General features: G+C 45.7%; 1 protein-coding gene across 1 annotated transcript in view; it reads right to left on the minus strand.

The window, feature by feature from the left end:
- The window catches only part of LOC309556628 (scinderin-like), a gene marked incomplete at both ends in the record, with an annotated part of 86130 nt that overhangs the window by 58992 nt on the left and 7796 nt on the right, over positions 1-19342 (minus strand). Inside the window, 2 exons of the mRNA XM_082259061.1 lie at positions 8717-8866; positions 18811-18972. Of these exons, the coding sequence (XP_082115187.1) occupies positions 8717-8866; positions 18811-18972 (312 nt within the window). The remainder of the gene's footprint in view (positions 1-8716; positions 8867-18810; positions 18973-19342) is intronic.

A 19342-nucleotide genomic window follows, 5' to 3' on the forward strand; every position in this document is an offset into this window, starting at 1 on the left:
GACATCCTCATATATCCAGCAAAGAGACAGCCCAATGCAGCAAAGAGACATCCCCATATATTCAGCAAAGAGACATCCCAATCAAGCAACGAGACATCCCCATATAGTCAACAAAGAGACATCCTAATCCAGCAAAGAGATGGCCTCATATATTCGGCAAAGAGACAGCCCAATGCAGCAAAGAGACATCCCCGTACATTCAGCAAAGAGACATCCCAATCCAGCAAAGAGAAGGCCTCATATATTCAGCAAAGAGACATCCAAATCAAGCAAAGAGACATCCCCATATAGTCAACAAAGAGACATCCCAATCCAGCAAAGAAACGGCCTCATATATCCAGCAAAGAGACATCCCAATCCAGCAAAGAGACATCCCCATATATTCAGCAAAGAGACAGCCTCATATATTCAGCAAAGAGACAGCCCAATCCTTTCAGAAAGGGGGGCACAAGGGGAGAGGGGGGATCAGAAGCAAACAGAACAGAGATGGGGATCGGTGTCGGAGAAGCAATTACAGGAATGATGCCCTGTGTCTGTGTCTCTCCCTGCAGTAGCTGAAAGCTGGCAGGAGGAGGAGGAGCTGGCTTTCAGCTGCTGCAGAGAGCAGCACAGGGCTTCCTTCTGTAATTGCCCCTCTGCCCAACCTCACCGATTCCAATTAGGGCCCCCCTGTGTGCCCGGGTCCCCTACAGGGGGTGATGGTGGTCCACCCCTATCAGCCGCCCTGGTGCAGAGTCATGGGTGTTCTCATTTCTTTGGGCACCCAATTGGCTGTGAGTTGGGAGAGGCTGCGGACCACAACAGTGCTGTTGGCACCTGTGGGGCAGTGCCACCAGATGAATGAGGATGACTCCTCCCTCCAGCTTTCTGCAAGCTGCCCCTGGAAAAAATCCTTCCTCACCGCCGTTTTTCCCCTCCCTCAAAAGACAATAAGGGGTATATTGACTAAAACTGGAGCACTCAGAATCTGGTGCAGCTGTGCATGGCATACTGTATATATATATATATATTTTTTTTTTCTTTTTCCTTTATTTGGGACAAATAGGGCTACATACTGTATACAGATAATGGATACATGTATTTTTATTTTCTTGGTGTGTACATATATATATATATATATATATATATATATATATATATATATATATATATATATATATATATATATATATATTATATATATATATATATATATTTTTTTTTTTTTTTTTTTTTTTGACAAACAGGGCTACATACTGCATACAGATAGGATACATGTATTTTTTTTCTTGGTGTATATATATATATATATATATATATATATATATATATATATATATATAGTTTTTTTTTTTTTTTTTTTGGGACAAATAGGGCTACATATACAGATGGATAGATGTACAGATACATTTATTTTTATTCCTGTTTATATATATATATATATATATATATATATATATATATATATATATATATATATATATATATATTGTGGGGATTTGCTCTGGTAGGTAGGATTTGCGGGTGCAGTATAGAGGCAAAACAGATGGTTCTTCAAGTAAATCAGGAGTGTTTTATTTACACTTCAGGAACACAAAAGTAACAGTCTTTCTTGGTGTTTAACTCACACCCAACAAAAAGGAAAACGACAGTCTTTTAAGGCAGGTTTTAAACACAGCAACAAGTCCATTCACCTGTGTATCTTTGGTGCTGTTCACACACAGCAAAGGATCAGTTCACCTGCTTGTAACTTTTCCAGCCTCAGCACCAACTTCCACAGCCTTCTGGTGTATGGAGATCATTCTCAAACACCTGTTAGACTGTCTGCCTTATAAACCCCAGGCAAGACCTGGCCTGGAGCGTGGGGAGCAGCCACCCCCCCATACCTTAACTGCTCCCAATAAGAGCCGGCCCGGATTCGGCTTTGCAGCCACACTAAAATAAAAAAATGTCAAACAGCACTAGCTGCTGCTGACACAGAATTACCGGCTCTTATCTCACCGAGGCCAGGAACCTCGGTGACACGTATCTTCCGTCGACCACGGATCCATGTGCCCTGCCACATACCTCCCCCCTTTGTTCAACCCTCAGGGGGTGAACACATGTCATACAGTGTGCGCGAGACAGGGCATCCGCATTTCCCTGTAGGCGGCCTGCCCTGTGTTCCACTGAGAACTTGAAGTTCTGAAGGGACAGGAACCATCTGGTGACCCGGGCATTTCTCTCCTTGGCCTGGCTCATCCATTGGAGAGGGGAATGGTCGGTCACCAGACGAAATTTCCTCCCCAACAGATAATAGCGAAGAGACTCGAGTGCCCATTTGATAGCCAGGCACTCTCTCTCCACTATACTGTATCGGGACTCTGCTGGGGTGAGCTTCCGGCTGAGGTACACGACAGGATGCTCCTCCCCATTGACCTCCTGTGATAGTACAGCCCCTAGACCTACTTCCGAGGCATCGGTCTGTACTATAAATCCCTTCTTGAAGTCTGGGGTGACCAAGACTGGGGACCCACATAGTGCCGACTTCAAAGCGGAAAAGGCCTCTTCCGCCTTATCATTCCAGTGAATCATGACGGACTTTCGTCCCTTTAGTAGCCCTGTCAGTGGAGCAGCTAAGGTGGCAAAATGGGGAATGAACCTCATATAATATCCCAGCATTCCCAGGAATGATCTGACCTGCTTAGTGGTGACTGGTCGGGGCCAACTACGTATGGCTTCTATTTTGTTTACTTGGGGTTTGATGACTCCTCGCCCAACCACATACCCCAGGTATTTAGTCTCTTCTAATCCTATTGAACACTTTTTTGGATTAGCGGTCAACCCGGCCTTCCTAAGGGCATCCACTACCGCCTGCACTTTGGGCAGATGACTTTCCCAATCCCGGCTGTGGATGACGACATCGTCCAGGTAAGCCGAGGCGTACTGACGATGAGGTCGCAACACTATGTCCATTAGTCTTTGGAAGGTGGCAGGGGCACCATGCAGGCCAAAGGGTAACACCTTATAATGATATAGGCCCTGAGGAGTAACAAAAGCCGTTTTTACCTTGGCAGACTCCGTTAAGGGTACTTGCCAGTACCCTTTGGTGAGGTCTAGCACTGAAAAATATCGGGCTTGGCCTAATTTCTCAATCAGCTCGTCTACTCGGGGCATAGGGTACGCGTCAAACTTGGAGACCTCGTTTAGCTTACGAAAATCGTTGCAGAACCGCAACGTCCCATCTGGTTTGGGTACTAAGACTATAGGACTGGCCCATTCACTTTTAGACTCTTCAATAACATCGAGTTTTAACATGAGTTGTACTTCTTCCTCAATAGCATGTCGCCGAGCCTCGGGTACCCGATATGGCTTTACCCGGACCTTGACCCGGGGCTCAGTGACGATATCATGTAGGATTAGAGACGTGCGTCCAGGGAGGTCTGAGAACACATCTGTGTTCCGACTAATGAACTCCCTGACTTCCTGGACCTGTTTGGAGGACAGGCTATCTGCAGCTTTTACCGAGGTTACTGCTTCACAGGCTTCCAGAGGAGGGGCTGGACCCTTTTCACCTAGAAACCCTGGCTGGGGGCTGTCGTTCTCGGACAAGTCCCTATCTTTCCACGGCTTTAGTAAATTTACGTGGTACACCTGCTCCGCTTCCGCCGCCCTGGCTGGTGTACTTTGTAATTTACTTCTCCTATCTTTTCGAGCACCTCATAGGGACCTTGCCACCTAGCTAGGAACTTGCTATCTACTGTTGGTACTAGTACCACTACCCGATCACCCGGGTTAAAGTTCCGGACCCTAGCCTGTCGATTGTAGATCCTACTCTGGGCTCGTTGGGCTGCCTCCATGTGTTCCCGGACCAAGGGCATCACCTTTTCCATCCGTTCTTGCATCTGGGTGACATAGTCAACAACACTTTTGTAGGGGGTGGGTTGTTGTTCCCAGGCCTCTTTGGCTATATCCAACAACCCGCGAGGATGCCTACCATATAACAGTTCGAAGGGCGAGAACCCCGTGGAAGCCTGAGGTACTTCTCGCACTGCAAACATCAGATAGGGTAGAAGCAGGTCCCAGTCCTTACCATCCCTGGAAACTACTCTTTTTAACATGTTTTTTAATGTTTGGTTAAATCTCTCGACCAGGCCATCTGTCTGGGGATGGTAGACGGATGTACGTAATTGTTTTATGTGGAGCAGCTTACAGAGTTCTCTCATAACCTTGGACATAAACGGTGTCCCTTGGTCAGTCAGGAGCTCTTTAGGCAGTCCCACCCGGGAAAACATTTCCATTAACTCCTTAGCTATAAGTTTGGCGGATGTATGTCGCAGGGGTATCGCCTCCGGGTATCGAGTGGCGTAGTCAAGGATGACTAGAATATGTTGGTGACCCCTGGCAGATTTTGGAACAGGGCCGATTAGATCCATAGCGATTCGTTCAAATGGGACCTCAATTATCGGGAGAGGTATCAGGGGACTACGGAAATGGGGCTGGGGGCTAGTTATCTGACAGACCGGACATGACTTACAATACTCTTCCACTTCTCTGAACACACCGGGCCAATAAAACCTCTGTAGTATGCGGTCCTGTGTTTTCTGCCACCCCAAGTGTCCCCCAAGAACATGTTGGTGGGCAAGCTCCATAACAAGCTTGCGGTACGCTATGGGCACCACCAACTGTTCAACCAGTTCACCCCGGATTTGATTCACTCGATATAACATTTCCTGTTGAACAATAAAACGTGGAAACATCAATTCAGCCCCAGGGTTTTTTGGTTTACCATTAATGATTACAACATTTTCCCAGGCCCTGCTTAGGGACGTATCCCGGTGTTGTGCAGTCCCGAAATTTTCCCCGGAGACATTGAGGTCTGCCAACTCAGGGCCGGATGGCAAGTCCTCCACGTCTCCCACCATTACATTTAGTGGGGTCGTGTCCCCCTCTATCACAGAAGCTGTGGTCACCCCTACCGAGGGCCCTTCGGACTCAGGCTCCCAGGGCTCTGGCCTCACACTGGAACCAGGCCATTCTGCTAGGGTTGTCCCTGTCTCAGGCTTGTCAGACCCTTTAACCGTAGGCCACAGTGCCGGAAAACCTGGAAAGTCCCTTCCGATTATTAGTTCATGTGGCAACTTGGTAGCAACAGCCACCTCATGGGTCCATTTGCCGGCCGCTGTAGACAAAGTTACCAGCGCTGTGGGATAGTCCTTTAAGTCTCCATGAATACATACGACCCCGACTCTGCGGCCGGTATATTCAGCAGGCCGTATTAACGCCGTTCTCACCAGGGACACCAGACTTCCTGAGTCCAGCAGAGCCACCGCCAAAGTGTCTCCCACTTACACCTGACACAGATGGTTACTGTCTATCACCTCACCAGTGCCTGTGGCGCATAGCTTTCGTGCATACAACGAGTGGCGGTGTCCATAGTTAGTCTCCATAGGCTCGTCCTGTTGGGGACACTCAGCCCTCACGTGACCTGGCTCCTGACACCGCCAGCAGACTATTGGGGCCGGGCGTACAGGGAGTACGTCTTGAGTGTGTCTCATTGCCACCAAGCGTTGGGTCTGTGGCGGAGATTTCCGGGGTTTGACTGGCCCCCTCCCCCCTGTACATCCCTGTAAGTTCTTGGTGGCCTCATAGCGCTCCACCAGGTCAACCATATCCAGAGCATTGTCAGGAGAAGCCTGGCCGATCCAGTGCTGGAGGGGATAAGGCAAGGTCCTCCAAAACATGTCAGCCAATAAGCGGTCCAGCATATCAGTGGGCTTTAACAGATCAGGCTGCAGCCATTTTTGCAATCTGTGCAGTAAATCGTAATATTGTGGCCTGGCCGGTTCGGCCGCTTTGTAGCCCCACTGATGCACTCGCTGAGCGCGGACTAAGACATTTACGCCCAGTCTCGCCAGGATCTCACCTTTTACAGTCGGGTAGTCGGCAGCTTGGTCATCTGTCAAATCGAAAAACACCTGCTGGGGTCCAGATGCCAGGAACGGAGCGACCACCTCAGCCCACTGGTCACGGGGTAGCTTCTCCCGGACCGCCACTTTTTCAAATATGGCGAGGTACGTCTCGACGTCATCCGTGGGAGCCATCTTGGGTATCGCTGCACGGACCGCTTTCCGGGCATCATGCACTCCCCGAGGCACCCCAGACTTTTCCAACGCCAACACATGTTGCAGCAGCCGTTGATTAGTCTCCTGCTGTGCACGCATAGCCTCCTCATGTCTTTTCTGCTGTTGGAGGTTAGTTTCCCGCTGTAGCTCTATGGCCTGCTGTTGTCCTAAACTGGCCTGGGTAAGCTGCCTTATCAACTCCTCCATCTTTTCCTGTGGCTGCAGCTTAGCAGGCTTAATATAGGACATGTACAGTCACGTTCAGCAGATCAAAAATATTTTGGCGTCTTACGCCAGCCTCACTGCGCTTGCCCGCATCCGAGCACCAAATGTGGGGATTTGCTCTGGTAGGTAGGATTTGCGGGTGCAGTATAGAGGCAAAACAGATGGTTCTTCAAGTAAATCAGGAGTGTTTTATTTACACTTCAGGAACACAAAAGTAACAGTCTTTCTTGGTGTTTAACTCACACCCAACAAAAAGGAAAACGACAGTCTTTTAAGGCAGGTTTTAAACACAGCAACAAGTCCATTCACCTGTGTATCTTTGGTGCTGTTCACACACAGCAAAGGATCAGTTCACCTGCTTGTAACTTTTCCAGCCTCAGCACTGACTTCCACAGCCTTCTGGTGTATGGAGATCATTCTCAAACACCTGTTAGACTGTCTGCCTTATAAACCCCAGGCAAGACCTGGCCTGGAGCGTGGGGAGCAGCCACCCCCCCATACCTTAACTGCTCCCAATAAGAGCCGGCCCGGATTCGGCTTTGCAGCCACACTAAAATAAAAAAATGTCAAACAGCACTAGCTGCTGCTGACACAGAATTACCGGCTCTTATCTCACCGAGGCCAGGAACCTCGGTGACACGTATCTTCCGTCGACCACGGATCCATGTGCCCTGCCACAATATATATATATATATATATATATATATATATATATATATATATATATATATATGTGTGTTTTTTGTTTTGTTTTTTTGTTTTTTTTTTACAAATAGGGTTACATATACAGATAAAGGATATGTGTATTTTTATTGTCTTGTTTTTTACTGTAAATAGATAGTAACACATTTTTTGCAATTTTTACCAACATTTATGTAATTTGCACCGCCCCCCACCCCCTATTTATTGCATATAACCATTTATACATTTGCATAAAATGATACCACATTAGGCCCCTTTCGCACATGCGGACCATTTGTCCATTTTTCATCCATCCGTTGACGGATGAAAAACGGACATCAATGCATTCCTATGGAAAAACGGATGACATCGGATGATCATCCATTTACATCCGTTTTTCATCCGCTTCCGTCAATATCTGTTTTTTTTTATGAACGGATGAAAGTCCAATTTTTCTTCCGTTAAAAAAACAGATCGGACGAAAAACGAATGTAAACGGACAAACGGTCAATTTTTCATCCGTTTTTGCATTGGAAGTGGATGTAAAAAAAAAAAAACGGATGGAAAACTGATACATTTTGACGTGACTGAACTGATGAACTGAACGGACCGTATGTGTGAAAGGGGCCTTAGGGTCCTTTCACACAGGCGTTCCGTTTTTTTTCCTCTCATCAATTAATTTTTTTTTTTTTTAACGGACATGGATGACACATTGGAGTGTCCGTTCCGTATGTCCGTGTATCATCCCATCCGTTTGCGGATGATAAACGGACATAATGTATGTAAATACGGATGTCAGCGGATGACACCACTGACATCCGTTTTTGCGTCCGTTCCGTTTTTTAAACGGAAGAAAAAATAAGGTTCTCTTCCGTTCAAAAAAACAGAACTGAACGGAACGGACACAAAACAGATGTGCATTGTGTTCGTTTTTCATCCGCAAACGGATGGGATGAAAAATGGACATACGAAACGCCCGTGTGAAAGAGGCCTTAGCGCCGGTTCACATTACCGCGACGCTACTTCCAGGGGCGACCTCCGAGATCGCGGTGCGAGCAGCGCGCCGCGACCTCGGAGCGGCCGCCACGGACTTCATAACATTGAAGTCTATGGCGGTCGCCTCCTGGTCGCCCCAAAGAAGCTCCGGACCCTTTTTCTAGGTCGGAGCGACTTGTGTCGCTCCTATTAGAACGGGTCCGCAGCTTCCCTATGGGAGGCGACCTGCGGCGACCTGTGAGGCGACCAGGTCGCCTCACAGGTCGCCCTAGTGTGAACCGAGCCTAAGTGTAAATTTTATCTAATATAGCAGAATGGGTAAACTCAAAGTCAACATTTGTTTTTTGTTTTTTATTTAGGATACTACATATAGACATACATACTGTGTATTTATTTTTATTTTTTTCTATTTTTAACATTTTGTTTACATCATGGGGAGTCAGCTTTGCAGCAACAGATCGCTTTTCAGCCAGCAATAGAACTCTGTAGCAATGAGCTACTACTGCAGGGGAAAGCTGGACCCGTAGTGGTTGTAGTGCGAGTGCCGCAAAGCGTCCCGCGGGATCCGATAAGTCAAGGTGCAGTTTTAAAACATCACTGGGACAAACAGCTGCTGTCTCTCTGGCATTCTAAAAATGGCACCTGGGACTCAGGTGGACAATGTCACTTTTGCAGCTTAATGTAACATTTTTAGGTAGCACTCTAACAGAATATCTATCAGAAGACCTTACCTTTATCACATTGTTTGGCTCACTCCCATCTTCCACAACAATGACTTTAGCTCTGCCTTTCCTTTCATTGTCACGAATACTATTGGCAACCTGTGCGGCTTTGAGACGTTCATACTTGTTGCATTTTTCACCGCACCATTGGTAAACTTCCTGCAAAAGGAGAACCAAAAGGCTGTAAGGGCTACAAGGCTCTATACTTAGAGATAATAAACTTTTATTAAAAAAACTGACCCTGATTTACTAAAGGAGTAGAGCATGTTCACTGCTAAAGTGAATTTATTACGTATCTCAGTGACTGAGGTAAAAATATTGTGAAAATTTAAAGTGTGTGTTACACCAACACTTCATATTCCTGATATGTGCCCGCTGTACCATGTACTTGTATGAGAAAGTCTCCTTTTCACTTTGTTTTGCTTCCTTTGTGTAAGAACCCTGGTGCTGCTGCTAGCCCCTCTGCTTTCCTATTCGGTATCTTTGCCCTGGGCTTTTCCTTAGCACTGGTAGCACTTACTCCTGTATGAGCCCACTGTGTATTCAGTCTAGGGAGGAGGCCCAGCCTGGAGCACCCACGGATGCCAAAAGTGGGTAGTGGAGCAAATTTTAGGCAAACTGACAGCGTCTATCTAGAGGTGGCGGAATGCTGCCTGGCCATTCTGAGCCTGAACGGGAAGGTGTCAAAGAAGAGTGTGGAGCCCTAAGCTTCCCCTATTCAACTGGAACCTTACCCTGCCTGCCAATACTGTCCCTGACAAATGGGTGATCTGTCCTCACACTACTTACACACGAATGCATGCAAACCCGGGGGGGGGTCATAAATAGACTCTGCCACACCCAAGATGGCCACCAGAGTCACATGGATGGCCAGCATCCAATATGGACACTGCCCATTGACAGAGGAGACCATAGAAGAACCGTGTTCCTCTTGACTTCCTCTCCCTCTGCATTGCTGCTGTGGTTGAGTGCCCCCTGCAGTGTCTATTAGAAGACAGAGTCTATTTAAGACCTTGGCTCCCAGGCTTGCCACGCATTTTAGCGAGTGGAAAGGACAGGGACAGGTTACCCATCTCTCAGGGAAAAACAAGTAGGGTCAGGATAGGGACAGGACAGTTCACAGCAAACCTGGTCGGAGGAGGCCCAACCAGGAACACTCAAGGATGCCAACAGTGAGTAGTGGGGCAGGTTTTAGTCAAACTGACAGTGTCCGTCTGGAGAGGCAGAATGCGGCCTGGCTGTTTTGAGCCCAAATGGAAAGGTGTCCAAGGAGAGTGCGAAGCCCAAAGCATTCTCTACTCGCCTGGAACCATTCGCTGCCGCTAATACTGTCCCTGACAGATAGATGACCTGTCCCTACACTACCCACACACAAATTTACGCAGACCCAGGGGCCATGGTGTTAAATTGACTCTGCCATACCAAAGATGGCCGCCAGAGTCTTATCCAATCAGGTCACTGCCCAGTAACTCAGGAAACAATAGAAGAACAATGTTTCTTCTGACTCCATCTCTCTCTGCATTACCACTGTGGTTAAGCTCCACCTGCAGTGAAGAAAGCAGACTGCACCTGCCTACACTAGCACAAGAGGGATAACAGGAGCACACAGTCTCAGGGATCTCTCACTCCAGTCTGTACTCACTAATGCCTTTGGATAATCAGATGCCTCCTTCCAATATCTTCCAGACACCTCTCCTGTGGTACCAGATCCCCAAGATGACAGTCCCTCAGTCAGCTCCAGTGAATGTCAATAGAATAGGCCCCCCAACTAGCCTAGCTGGGACCTCAATGAGCAGTAGACACATTGTGGCCTGCTCAGAAGGGCAACAGCCCTTTCAGGCTGGGATTTCCTCATCTAGGACAAGAACCCCACTGTTTCCAGGTTATTAATGCTCCCTCCCAGCCATCATCTGGGCATCTCTTCCCAGGGATTGGCCAGGGCTGCATAAATATTCAGCTGTTGATTTTGCTCTCCCAGCCCACTATCTTCCAGAACCTTCCCAGGTAGACTTGGAAAATCAGTTAACCCTGAAAGACAGAACAGTCCAAAATAATCACATGCAGCTCAATAGGTGACAGTGAGCCAGTAACTAAATTTACCAAACCTAGTACCTATCTAGGAGGGTGCTACACTTGCATTCAGTCTTCTTTAGTATGCACTATACAATGTAGAACACATTTGCTTCACATACTTGTTTAGAGTTAACTTAAAGCGTTTTTCACCCCAACACTTCATGTCCCTGATATGTGGCTGCTGTACCATGTATGTGTATGACAAATTCTCTTGTTCTCTTTGTATAGCTTCCTTTATGTAAAATCCCTGGCATTCCTACCAGTCCCTCTGCTTTCTTATTAACCACTTGCTGACCGCCGCACGACTATTTACTGCGGCGGTCAGCCGCTCCTGGACAAACCGACGTAGGGCTACGTCGCTCGCCCAGGAGGCTATAGGGGGCGAGCACGCGCGCCACCGGAGGCGCACTCCCGCCCCCGCTCATTCACAGTGATCCCCGCGTGAGTGACCGGCGGCTCCGATGTCCGCCGGCCACTCGCAATCTCCCGCTGGAGAGGGAGAAAGGCAGACGGCTGATGTAAACACAACCGTCTGTCATTCTCCCTGATGTAAGTGCAGAGACTATATGATCCTGCTATGTAGGATCGTATGTCTCTGTGGTTACATCACAAGCCACGCCCCCCACAGTTAGAATCACGCCCCTAGGGATACATTTAACCCATTGATCACCAATTATGTTAACCCCTTCCCTGCCAGTGTAATTTTTACAGTAACAGTGCATATTTATAGCACTAATTACTGTAGTAATGTCACTGGTCCCCCCAAAAGTGTCAAAAATGTCAGTCAGGGGTCTGATCTGTCCACCACAATGTCGCAGTCCCGCAAAAAAAAAAAAAAAAAAACGCAGATTGCCGCCATTACTAGTTAAAAAAAAAAAAACAATAAAAATGACATAAATCTTTCCCGTAGTTAGTAAACGCAATAACTTTTGCGCAAACCAATCAAAAAACGATTATTGCGATTTTTTTTTTTACCAAAAATATGTAACAGAAAACAAATTGGCCTAAAATGTAAAAAAAAAAAAAAATTATTTTTACATTTTTTTTGAGAATTTCATATAAAAAAATGTGAAAAATATTGTTATTTTTTCAAAATTGTTGCGCTTTTTTTGTTTATAGCGAAAAAAATGAAAATCGCACAGATGATCAAATACCACCAAAAGAAAGCTCTGTTTGTGGAAAAAAATACATCAATTTCATTTGGGTACAGCGTCGCACAACCGCGTAATTGTCCGTTAAATTCATGCAGTGCCGAATCGCAAAATAGGGCCTGGTCTTTGAGCAGCCAAATCCTCCGGGGGGGGCTTAAGTGGTTAAAAACTGACCACACTAGGCAGGAGAGCACAGTGCGGTCAGTGCTCTAGATATGCTGGGAACTCAGTGTTCTCTCCTCCAATGATCAGACTTGTCCTGACACGCCCCCGCTGCACAGCCATTCACTGGCAAGCTCAGTGTGCTGCTGATTCTCCTCCCCCCCCAGCTCTTATGCAGCTGCGAACAGAAGGTATGTGATCACTTATAAAAAAGAGAAAAAAGGTATTTATAAAGGTTTTTTATATCTATACAAAAATGTGTCGCCTTTCATTTTTATTTTAAACGTAATGGGTTGTTTTACGAGGTGATCGTTTACGATCACTTTGCAAAATTTTATTGCACACAGACAACTGAATGTATAAGCAGGCGGAACCCTTCCATGGCCTTCAAATCAATATACGCAGTTGGGGAATAAGGAAATTGTAAAAGCTGCCTTGAGTAAAGGTCTTGCAGTTATGCAAATCGATTGTTTTATCAGAAAATCTTGAACATGTCTCTGAAGCACGTTGAAAGAATCTGGAGTAAACCTATGCAAATAACTTTGTCCTCAGTAAGGGAAAGTAAAGGACGAAAATTCCTCCATGTGCACATTAATCATCAACAATAGGAGTAAGTTTATTATCCTCATGCTTAGTGAAATGATTTATCAGTGACAGACCGACCTTGTGATAGGAGAGAGTAAAATGTGTAAGCTGAGTCATCGCCACTTCTGGTCACGTCACATCGAGATCAAGAACATCTTACATTTACTACCAAATCAGATAATGGAGAGATACTTCCATGTTCCTTGAACTATAAAGCGCCATTTGACTCCTCTCGACATCCTCATTCCTTCTTGGCCTTACATTTCTCTAGGTAAATTTTGTCAAAAGTGTCCACAGTTGACCAGGAGAAGGGGCCAACACAAAGAAAATGTTCTCACAGTTGGTAATTTTTGTTGAAGGTAATCTGTGAAGGTTCTTATTTATCCTGGTCATGCTATAGCCAGTAGTAGTTGGCCACGTTCAACTGGACTTATTATGTAATGTTGAAGACGTTTTGTGACCTATCCAAGTGGCTTCTTTGATTAGACATGGGCAGGGCTTTTTTTTTTTTTTTTAAGAGAATAGGTGCAGGAACTCTCCCTTTCTGAATCCCCCCCTTCTCTCAGTCCCCTACCCACCTCCGAGCACCGTTCCTTGGGTTCACCCCCTACCCACTTCTTGGCATCGCTTTCTTTAGAGAATACAGCACCAAGTATCGTTTTGTTATGATAAGTAATTTTCATGGAATTTGTTAATGATAACAAGAAACTCAGTAAAATAGATACACCACAGCCATCAACAATAGATCCCACTTTCAGCAACAAAGACCCTCCCCATAACAACAGACCCACCAGCAACAATAGACCCCCCCAGCAACTATGGATCCCCCACAACGTAAGGCACTCCCAGTAACAATATATCACCATAACAATGTACACCCCCAGCAACAATAGATTCCCCCACAATGATAGATTCCCCTACAACAATAGACCTGCCCAGCAACAATGGATTCTCCCAAAACAATAGACCTCTAGGATCAACAATAGATCTCCCAGCAGCCAGCACCAATAGTCATCTCCCCCCCCCCAGTGACAATAGATCCCCCAGCAGCCGGAAATATTAGACCATCCAGCACACCCCAGCACCTCTTGCCATTGAATACATTCAGTGCTGGAGGTGCCGGAACTGCATTCCCCCATGTTCTTGCTGCAAAAAAAGCCCTGGATATGGGTGTCTAGTACATTGCTCAGCCATTATAGCCATATGAGCTTGTAGGTAGGTGCAGTCTCTTTCCTCTACTGCAGGTGGCACTTAACCTCAGCAGCACTGCAAAGGGAAAGAAAGTCAGGAGGAATATATTCCTCTATGGCAGGGATCCTCAAACTACGGCCCTCCAGCTGTTGCAGAACTACACGTCCCATGAGGTATTGTAAAACTCTGACATTGACAGACATGACTAGGCATGATGGGAATTGTAGTTCCTGAACAACTGGAGGGCAATAGTTTGAAGACCCCTGCTCTATGGCTTCCTGGGTCACTGGGGAAGTGATATGGTTGGATGCTGTCACCCTATGTGACTTTGGCAGCTATCTTGGGTCAGTCAGAGTTTATTTAAGAACCTGGTTTCTGGGCATGGCACATATTTTTGTGAGTGGACAGCACAGGGACAGGTTACCCGTCTGTCAGGGAAAGGATGAGTAGGGTCAGAATAGGGGAAGACTAGCCTTCCTAGGAATTCTTACCCCCTGGGCTCGAATGGCCAAGCCACATTCCAGTTTCTGCCCTCTGAGACAGACGCAATCGGTGCATCAGAACCTGCTCCATTCTACATTTTGGCACAGAACTGTGAGTCTTTCCTTCCCATTGTATCTTTGAGCTATTCCTTCAATACAAGTTTGGTAATTTTAATCGGACTCAGTGTGGTCTCTGCCCCTGCACCACGTTGCACCGACTCACAAGTTACTCACTCACCTTGATCCAATGGAATATGTCAAGGCAGATACTGGTTAGCCAAGAACATGATGGGAAGTGTGAAAGTTTGTAAAATCATCCTGTTCTTTTGTAATTGTATTCTCATAAATTTTTACAAGTTTTAACAAAGGAATACTTATAAAATGTCATTCCTGGATTAAAGAATATAGTAGACCAATAAAAAAGTAAAATAAGACCTGAACAAGGAAGAAGTATAGAGGCATCAGGTAAGTGTCAGCTAAGAAAAAGCCTGGAGGACCTGATGAAGGGTCATTTCACAAACGTTTAACCATTTAACCCATCTTGGGCACTCAACATTGGCCTTGACATATTCCATAGTAATTGGATTAACTGAGTTAACTGTATCAAAACACAATATTCCAAAATTGTAGCACCCTCCTAGGTAAGTGCTAGGAGAGAGAATATCGTTTTTGGATCTTTTTTGCTTATCAGAGAGATTGCCAGGTAAAGGAGTATTGCTCTCTGCTTACCAGAGAGCAGGATCTGCTAGTGGGTTCTGCTCATCGTACTCAGGTGCAACTCAGTTTGTCTGAAGTGTTTCACACTGGTCCAATAGGGAGGCATTTTGGGCAGTGGATGGAAATCTGACAAATGAGTGCACAGGCATTTAGTATGGCCCTGGGGATTGGCAGAGAAAAGTATCTTGGTGCATGCTGGGATACTATTAAAATGTCAAGGGCACATGTGCTTGGGGTCTTTCAGTTGGAGAGCGGGGTCACGGAGGGAGGGGGGCTACTGCCCCTCCTCTGTAGAAGCTGCCATGTGGCCTCAGGTGGTCGACCTGCGGGCCTTAGAGTTAGAGAGGAGCTTAACCCAGTTGTCCTGCAGAGCTGACTGTAAGGGAGACACTGGAGAGGATCTTATTCTGCCTACAGTGAGTACAGATCTGTGTCATGTGGCCTGTTCTGAGAGGGCCACCCCTTCTGTTGGAAGAGTCAGTGGATTGGTGTCAGTCAAGGGAATGCTAGAGAGTGTCCTGAAGATAATGTATTTGTATCAAGTCTGCTGCTAGAGAGAGCAAGAAGACCTAATCCATCCATACCCATGGCAGTCTAGTGAAAGCAGTGTGTCTGCTTCCACAAATAACCTAGTGAGAGTTGTCCTTATCAACTGTAAATAGTTCAAGTTGGAGTATCCCACTATTCCCTTCTCCTATCCAAGTTCCACAAAAATATAAACCAAAACCCTTGGACTGTTTATTGAGTAATGAGCCATTGGGAGTAAGGATGGATGAGTGAACTGTCCCTAAGTGACTGTCTACAGGTAATAAGAGGTGGCCCAAGAAGTCATCATCACACAGAAAGCCCTACAGGGACAGTGCTATACACATTCCTGAAGGTGGCTGTAAACATAAGTGGATGCTGCAGTGACCACTGTCTGGAAACTGAAGACATTGAAAATAAGACGTGTGTCAACAGCACACCGTGTGGCTATAAATGCTGGGGATTGTTCCTGACACTTATTAGATCCGGGGAAGCAAATTGCATGAGTGTTAAAATACCTTGAACATTAAAAAACAAGTCCAGCTAAATATGACTATTGGCTTGTTGAAGGAAGCTTTTAAACCAGACTTTCCCAATCTTTTTACCACAGAAGAAACTTGAATCCTCTCTTAAGTTTTAAGAAACCTCTGCCAATAATTAATATATCTATATCTTAAGTTACATTAGTGTGGTGGTCAATGGGAAGAATGTCTCTTAAACTGGTGGTCATTGGAAAGAATGCTCCTTACATTGGTGGTCATTGGGAAGATTGTCCCTTTTACATTGAAGGTCATTGGGAAGAAATTTCCCCAGTACATTGGTGGTCATTGGGAAGAATGCCCCTTTTATATGGTGGTTAGTGTGAAGAATGCCTCCTTATATGGTGGTCATTGGGAAGAATGCCCCCTTACATTGGCTGTCTATAGAAAGAATGTCCCCTGTACATTGGTTGTCATTTGTAAGAATGCCCCCTACATAGTGGTCATTTGGAAGAATATCCTTCTTACATGGTGGTTATTGGGAAGAATGTCCCCCCTTACATGGGGGTTATTGGGAAGAATACCCCCTTACATGGGGGTCATTGGAAAGAATGTCCCCCTTTACATCAGTGGTCATTTGGAAGAATGTCCCCCCTTACATGGTGGTTATTGGGAAGAATACCCCCTTACATGGAGGTCATTGGGAAGAATGTCCCCCTTTACATCAGTGATCATTTGGAAGAATGTCCCCCCTTACATGGTGGTTATTGGGAAGAATACCCCCTTACATGGTGGTCATTGGGAAGAATGTCCCCTCTTACATCAGCTGTCTATAGAAAGAATGTCCCCTGTACATTGGTGGTCATTTGGAAGAATGCCCCCTACATGGTGGTCATTTGGAAGAATATCCTTCTTACTTGGTGGTTATTGGGAAGAATGCCCCCCCCCTTACATGGTGGTTATTGGGAAGAATACCCCCTTACATGGGGGTCATTGGAAAGAATGTCCCCCTTTACATCAGTGGTCATTTGGAAGAATGTCCCCCTTACATGGTGGGTATTGGGAAGAATACCCCCTTACATGGTGGCCATTGGGAAGAATGTCCCCCTTTACATCAGTGATCATTTGGAAGAATGTCCCCCCTTACATGTTGGTTATTGGGAAGAATACCCCCTTACATGGTGGTCATTGGGAAGAATGTCCCCTCTTACATCAGCTGTCTATAGAAAGAATGTCCCCTGTACATTGGTGGTCATTTGGAAGAATGCCCCCTACATGGTGGTCATTTGGAAGAATATCCTTCTTACTTGGTGGTTATTGGGAAGAATGCCCCCCTTACATGGTGGTTATTGGGAAGAATACCCCCTTACATGGGGGTCATTGGAAAGAATGTCCCCCTTTACATCAGTGGTCATTTCGAAGAATGTCCCCCTTACATGGTGGGTATTGGGAAGAATACCCCCTTACATGGTGGCCATTGGGAAGAATGTCCCCCTTTACATCAGCGATCATTTGGAAGAATGTCCCCCCTTACATGGTGGTTATTGGGAAGAATACCCCCTTACATGGTGGTCATTGGGAAGAATGTCCCCTCTTACATCGGCTGTCTATAGAAAGAATGTCCCCTGTACATTGGTGGTCATTTGGAAGAATGCCCCCCTACATGGTGGTCATTTGGAAGAATATCCTTCTTACATGGTGGTTATTGGGAAGAATACCCCTTACATGGGGGTCATTGGAAAGAATGTCCCCCCCTTTACATCAGTGGTCATTTGGCAGAATGTCTCCCCTTACATGGTGGTTATTAGGAAGAATACCCGCTTACATGGTGGTCATTGGGAAGAATGTCCCCCTTTACATCAGTGATCATTTGGAAGAATGTCCCCCCTTACATGGTGGTTATTGGGAAGAATACCCCCTTACATGGTGGCCATTGGGAATAATGTCCCCCTTTACATCAGTGATCATTTGGAAGAATGTCCCCCCTTACATGGTGGTTATTGGGAAGAATACCCCCTTACATGGTGGCCATTGGGAATAATGTCCCCCTTTACATCAGTGGTCATTTGGAAGAATATCCCCCTTACATGGTGGTTAGTAGGAAGAATGCCCCCTTACATGGTGGTCATTGGGAACACTGTCACCCTTGTCTTGGTGGTCATCAGGAGTAATGTCAATAAGCTAAAAATATAATTGTGTGAATGCATACATTTTTGAGAGGCAGAAATTGCTTAGTGCTCACTAAATCCGTAGCAACTGCTAGGGGAACCCTAGTGTTCCACGGGACCCTAGTTAAAAAAGGCTGTTTTAAAATGTACACAGCACAAATGGAAGTTCTGCAAAAAGAATGTTAGCAGTGCAGAGCTTTGCAACAAGTAGTGCAAACCATCCACGTGTATCTTCCAACTCATTGCTCTTGCATAAGTAGGGGAGTCCGTCATCTCTATACAGATTGCCGGGGGTTTCATTAGCAGACAGTTTCCAGTTTCCAGTCGAGTCATACACAGTTTCTTTTTAAAGCTGCTATTCAGTCAGAGGAAAATTGTACTGAGAGCAACAGAAAAACACTCCAGAAACGTAACGTTTTACCTGATAACGTATTTAGACTTTTTTGGGTTTAAGTGATGCCCAAGTGGCGAAGCTACACTTTGAAACAGAAATTGTAAACTTTGGAAAAAATATTAAAATTTGTCACCTATCTCTGTTTTCATTTTTTTTTTATATGTCTGTATACTCACAGCTCCAACATCGATGATAAAGCAGTCCCCCGTATTAAAGCTGGACCAACTGAATGGCACCTCTGTAGCTCGTACTACCCTGCGTCCTTTAACATGTAGAAGTCTCTTAGCGGAAAGATCATTGGTGACCACATGGGTGAAGCCAGAGGCCACCCCACCTGCCTGAGAAAAAAATAACATTAGTGCATTTTACTCAAATATTTTCACAGTCATGAAGAATCTTCCCACCCATTGGGTTTTATAAGCCAACCTCCACTAATTAAAGAATTGCAAATATAAGGCCACAGTCCCATATTCACTCTTCTTTCTACATTTATTGAGCAATTAGCTAAGTGACTTCATACAGAGTTATCTTCACCCAAATCCAAACTTTCTTGACACGTTTCACCACTCCTTGTGAGCAAGCCAGGAGTGGTGAAATGCGTCGAGGACGTTTGGCTTTGGGTAAAACCCTTCTAAACTATCCAAACCAAAAAAGTGTTAGGCAATGTTCAGAAGTACAGTATAGTATGAATAATGCCAAAACTAATTT

This window comes from Pelophylax lessonae (assembly GCF_965119305.1).
Source record: "Pelophylax lessonae genome assembly, chromosome: 5".
In the NCBI taxonomy this organism is placed as follows: domain Eukaryota; kingdom Metazoa; phylum Chordata; class Amphibia; order Anura; family Ranidae; genus Pelophylax; species Pelophylax lessonae.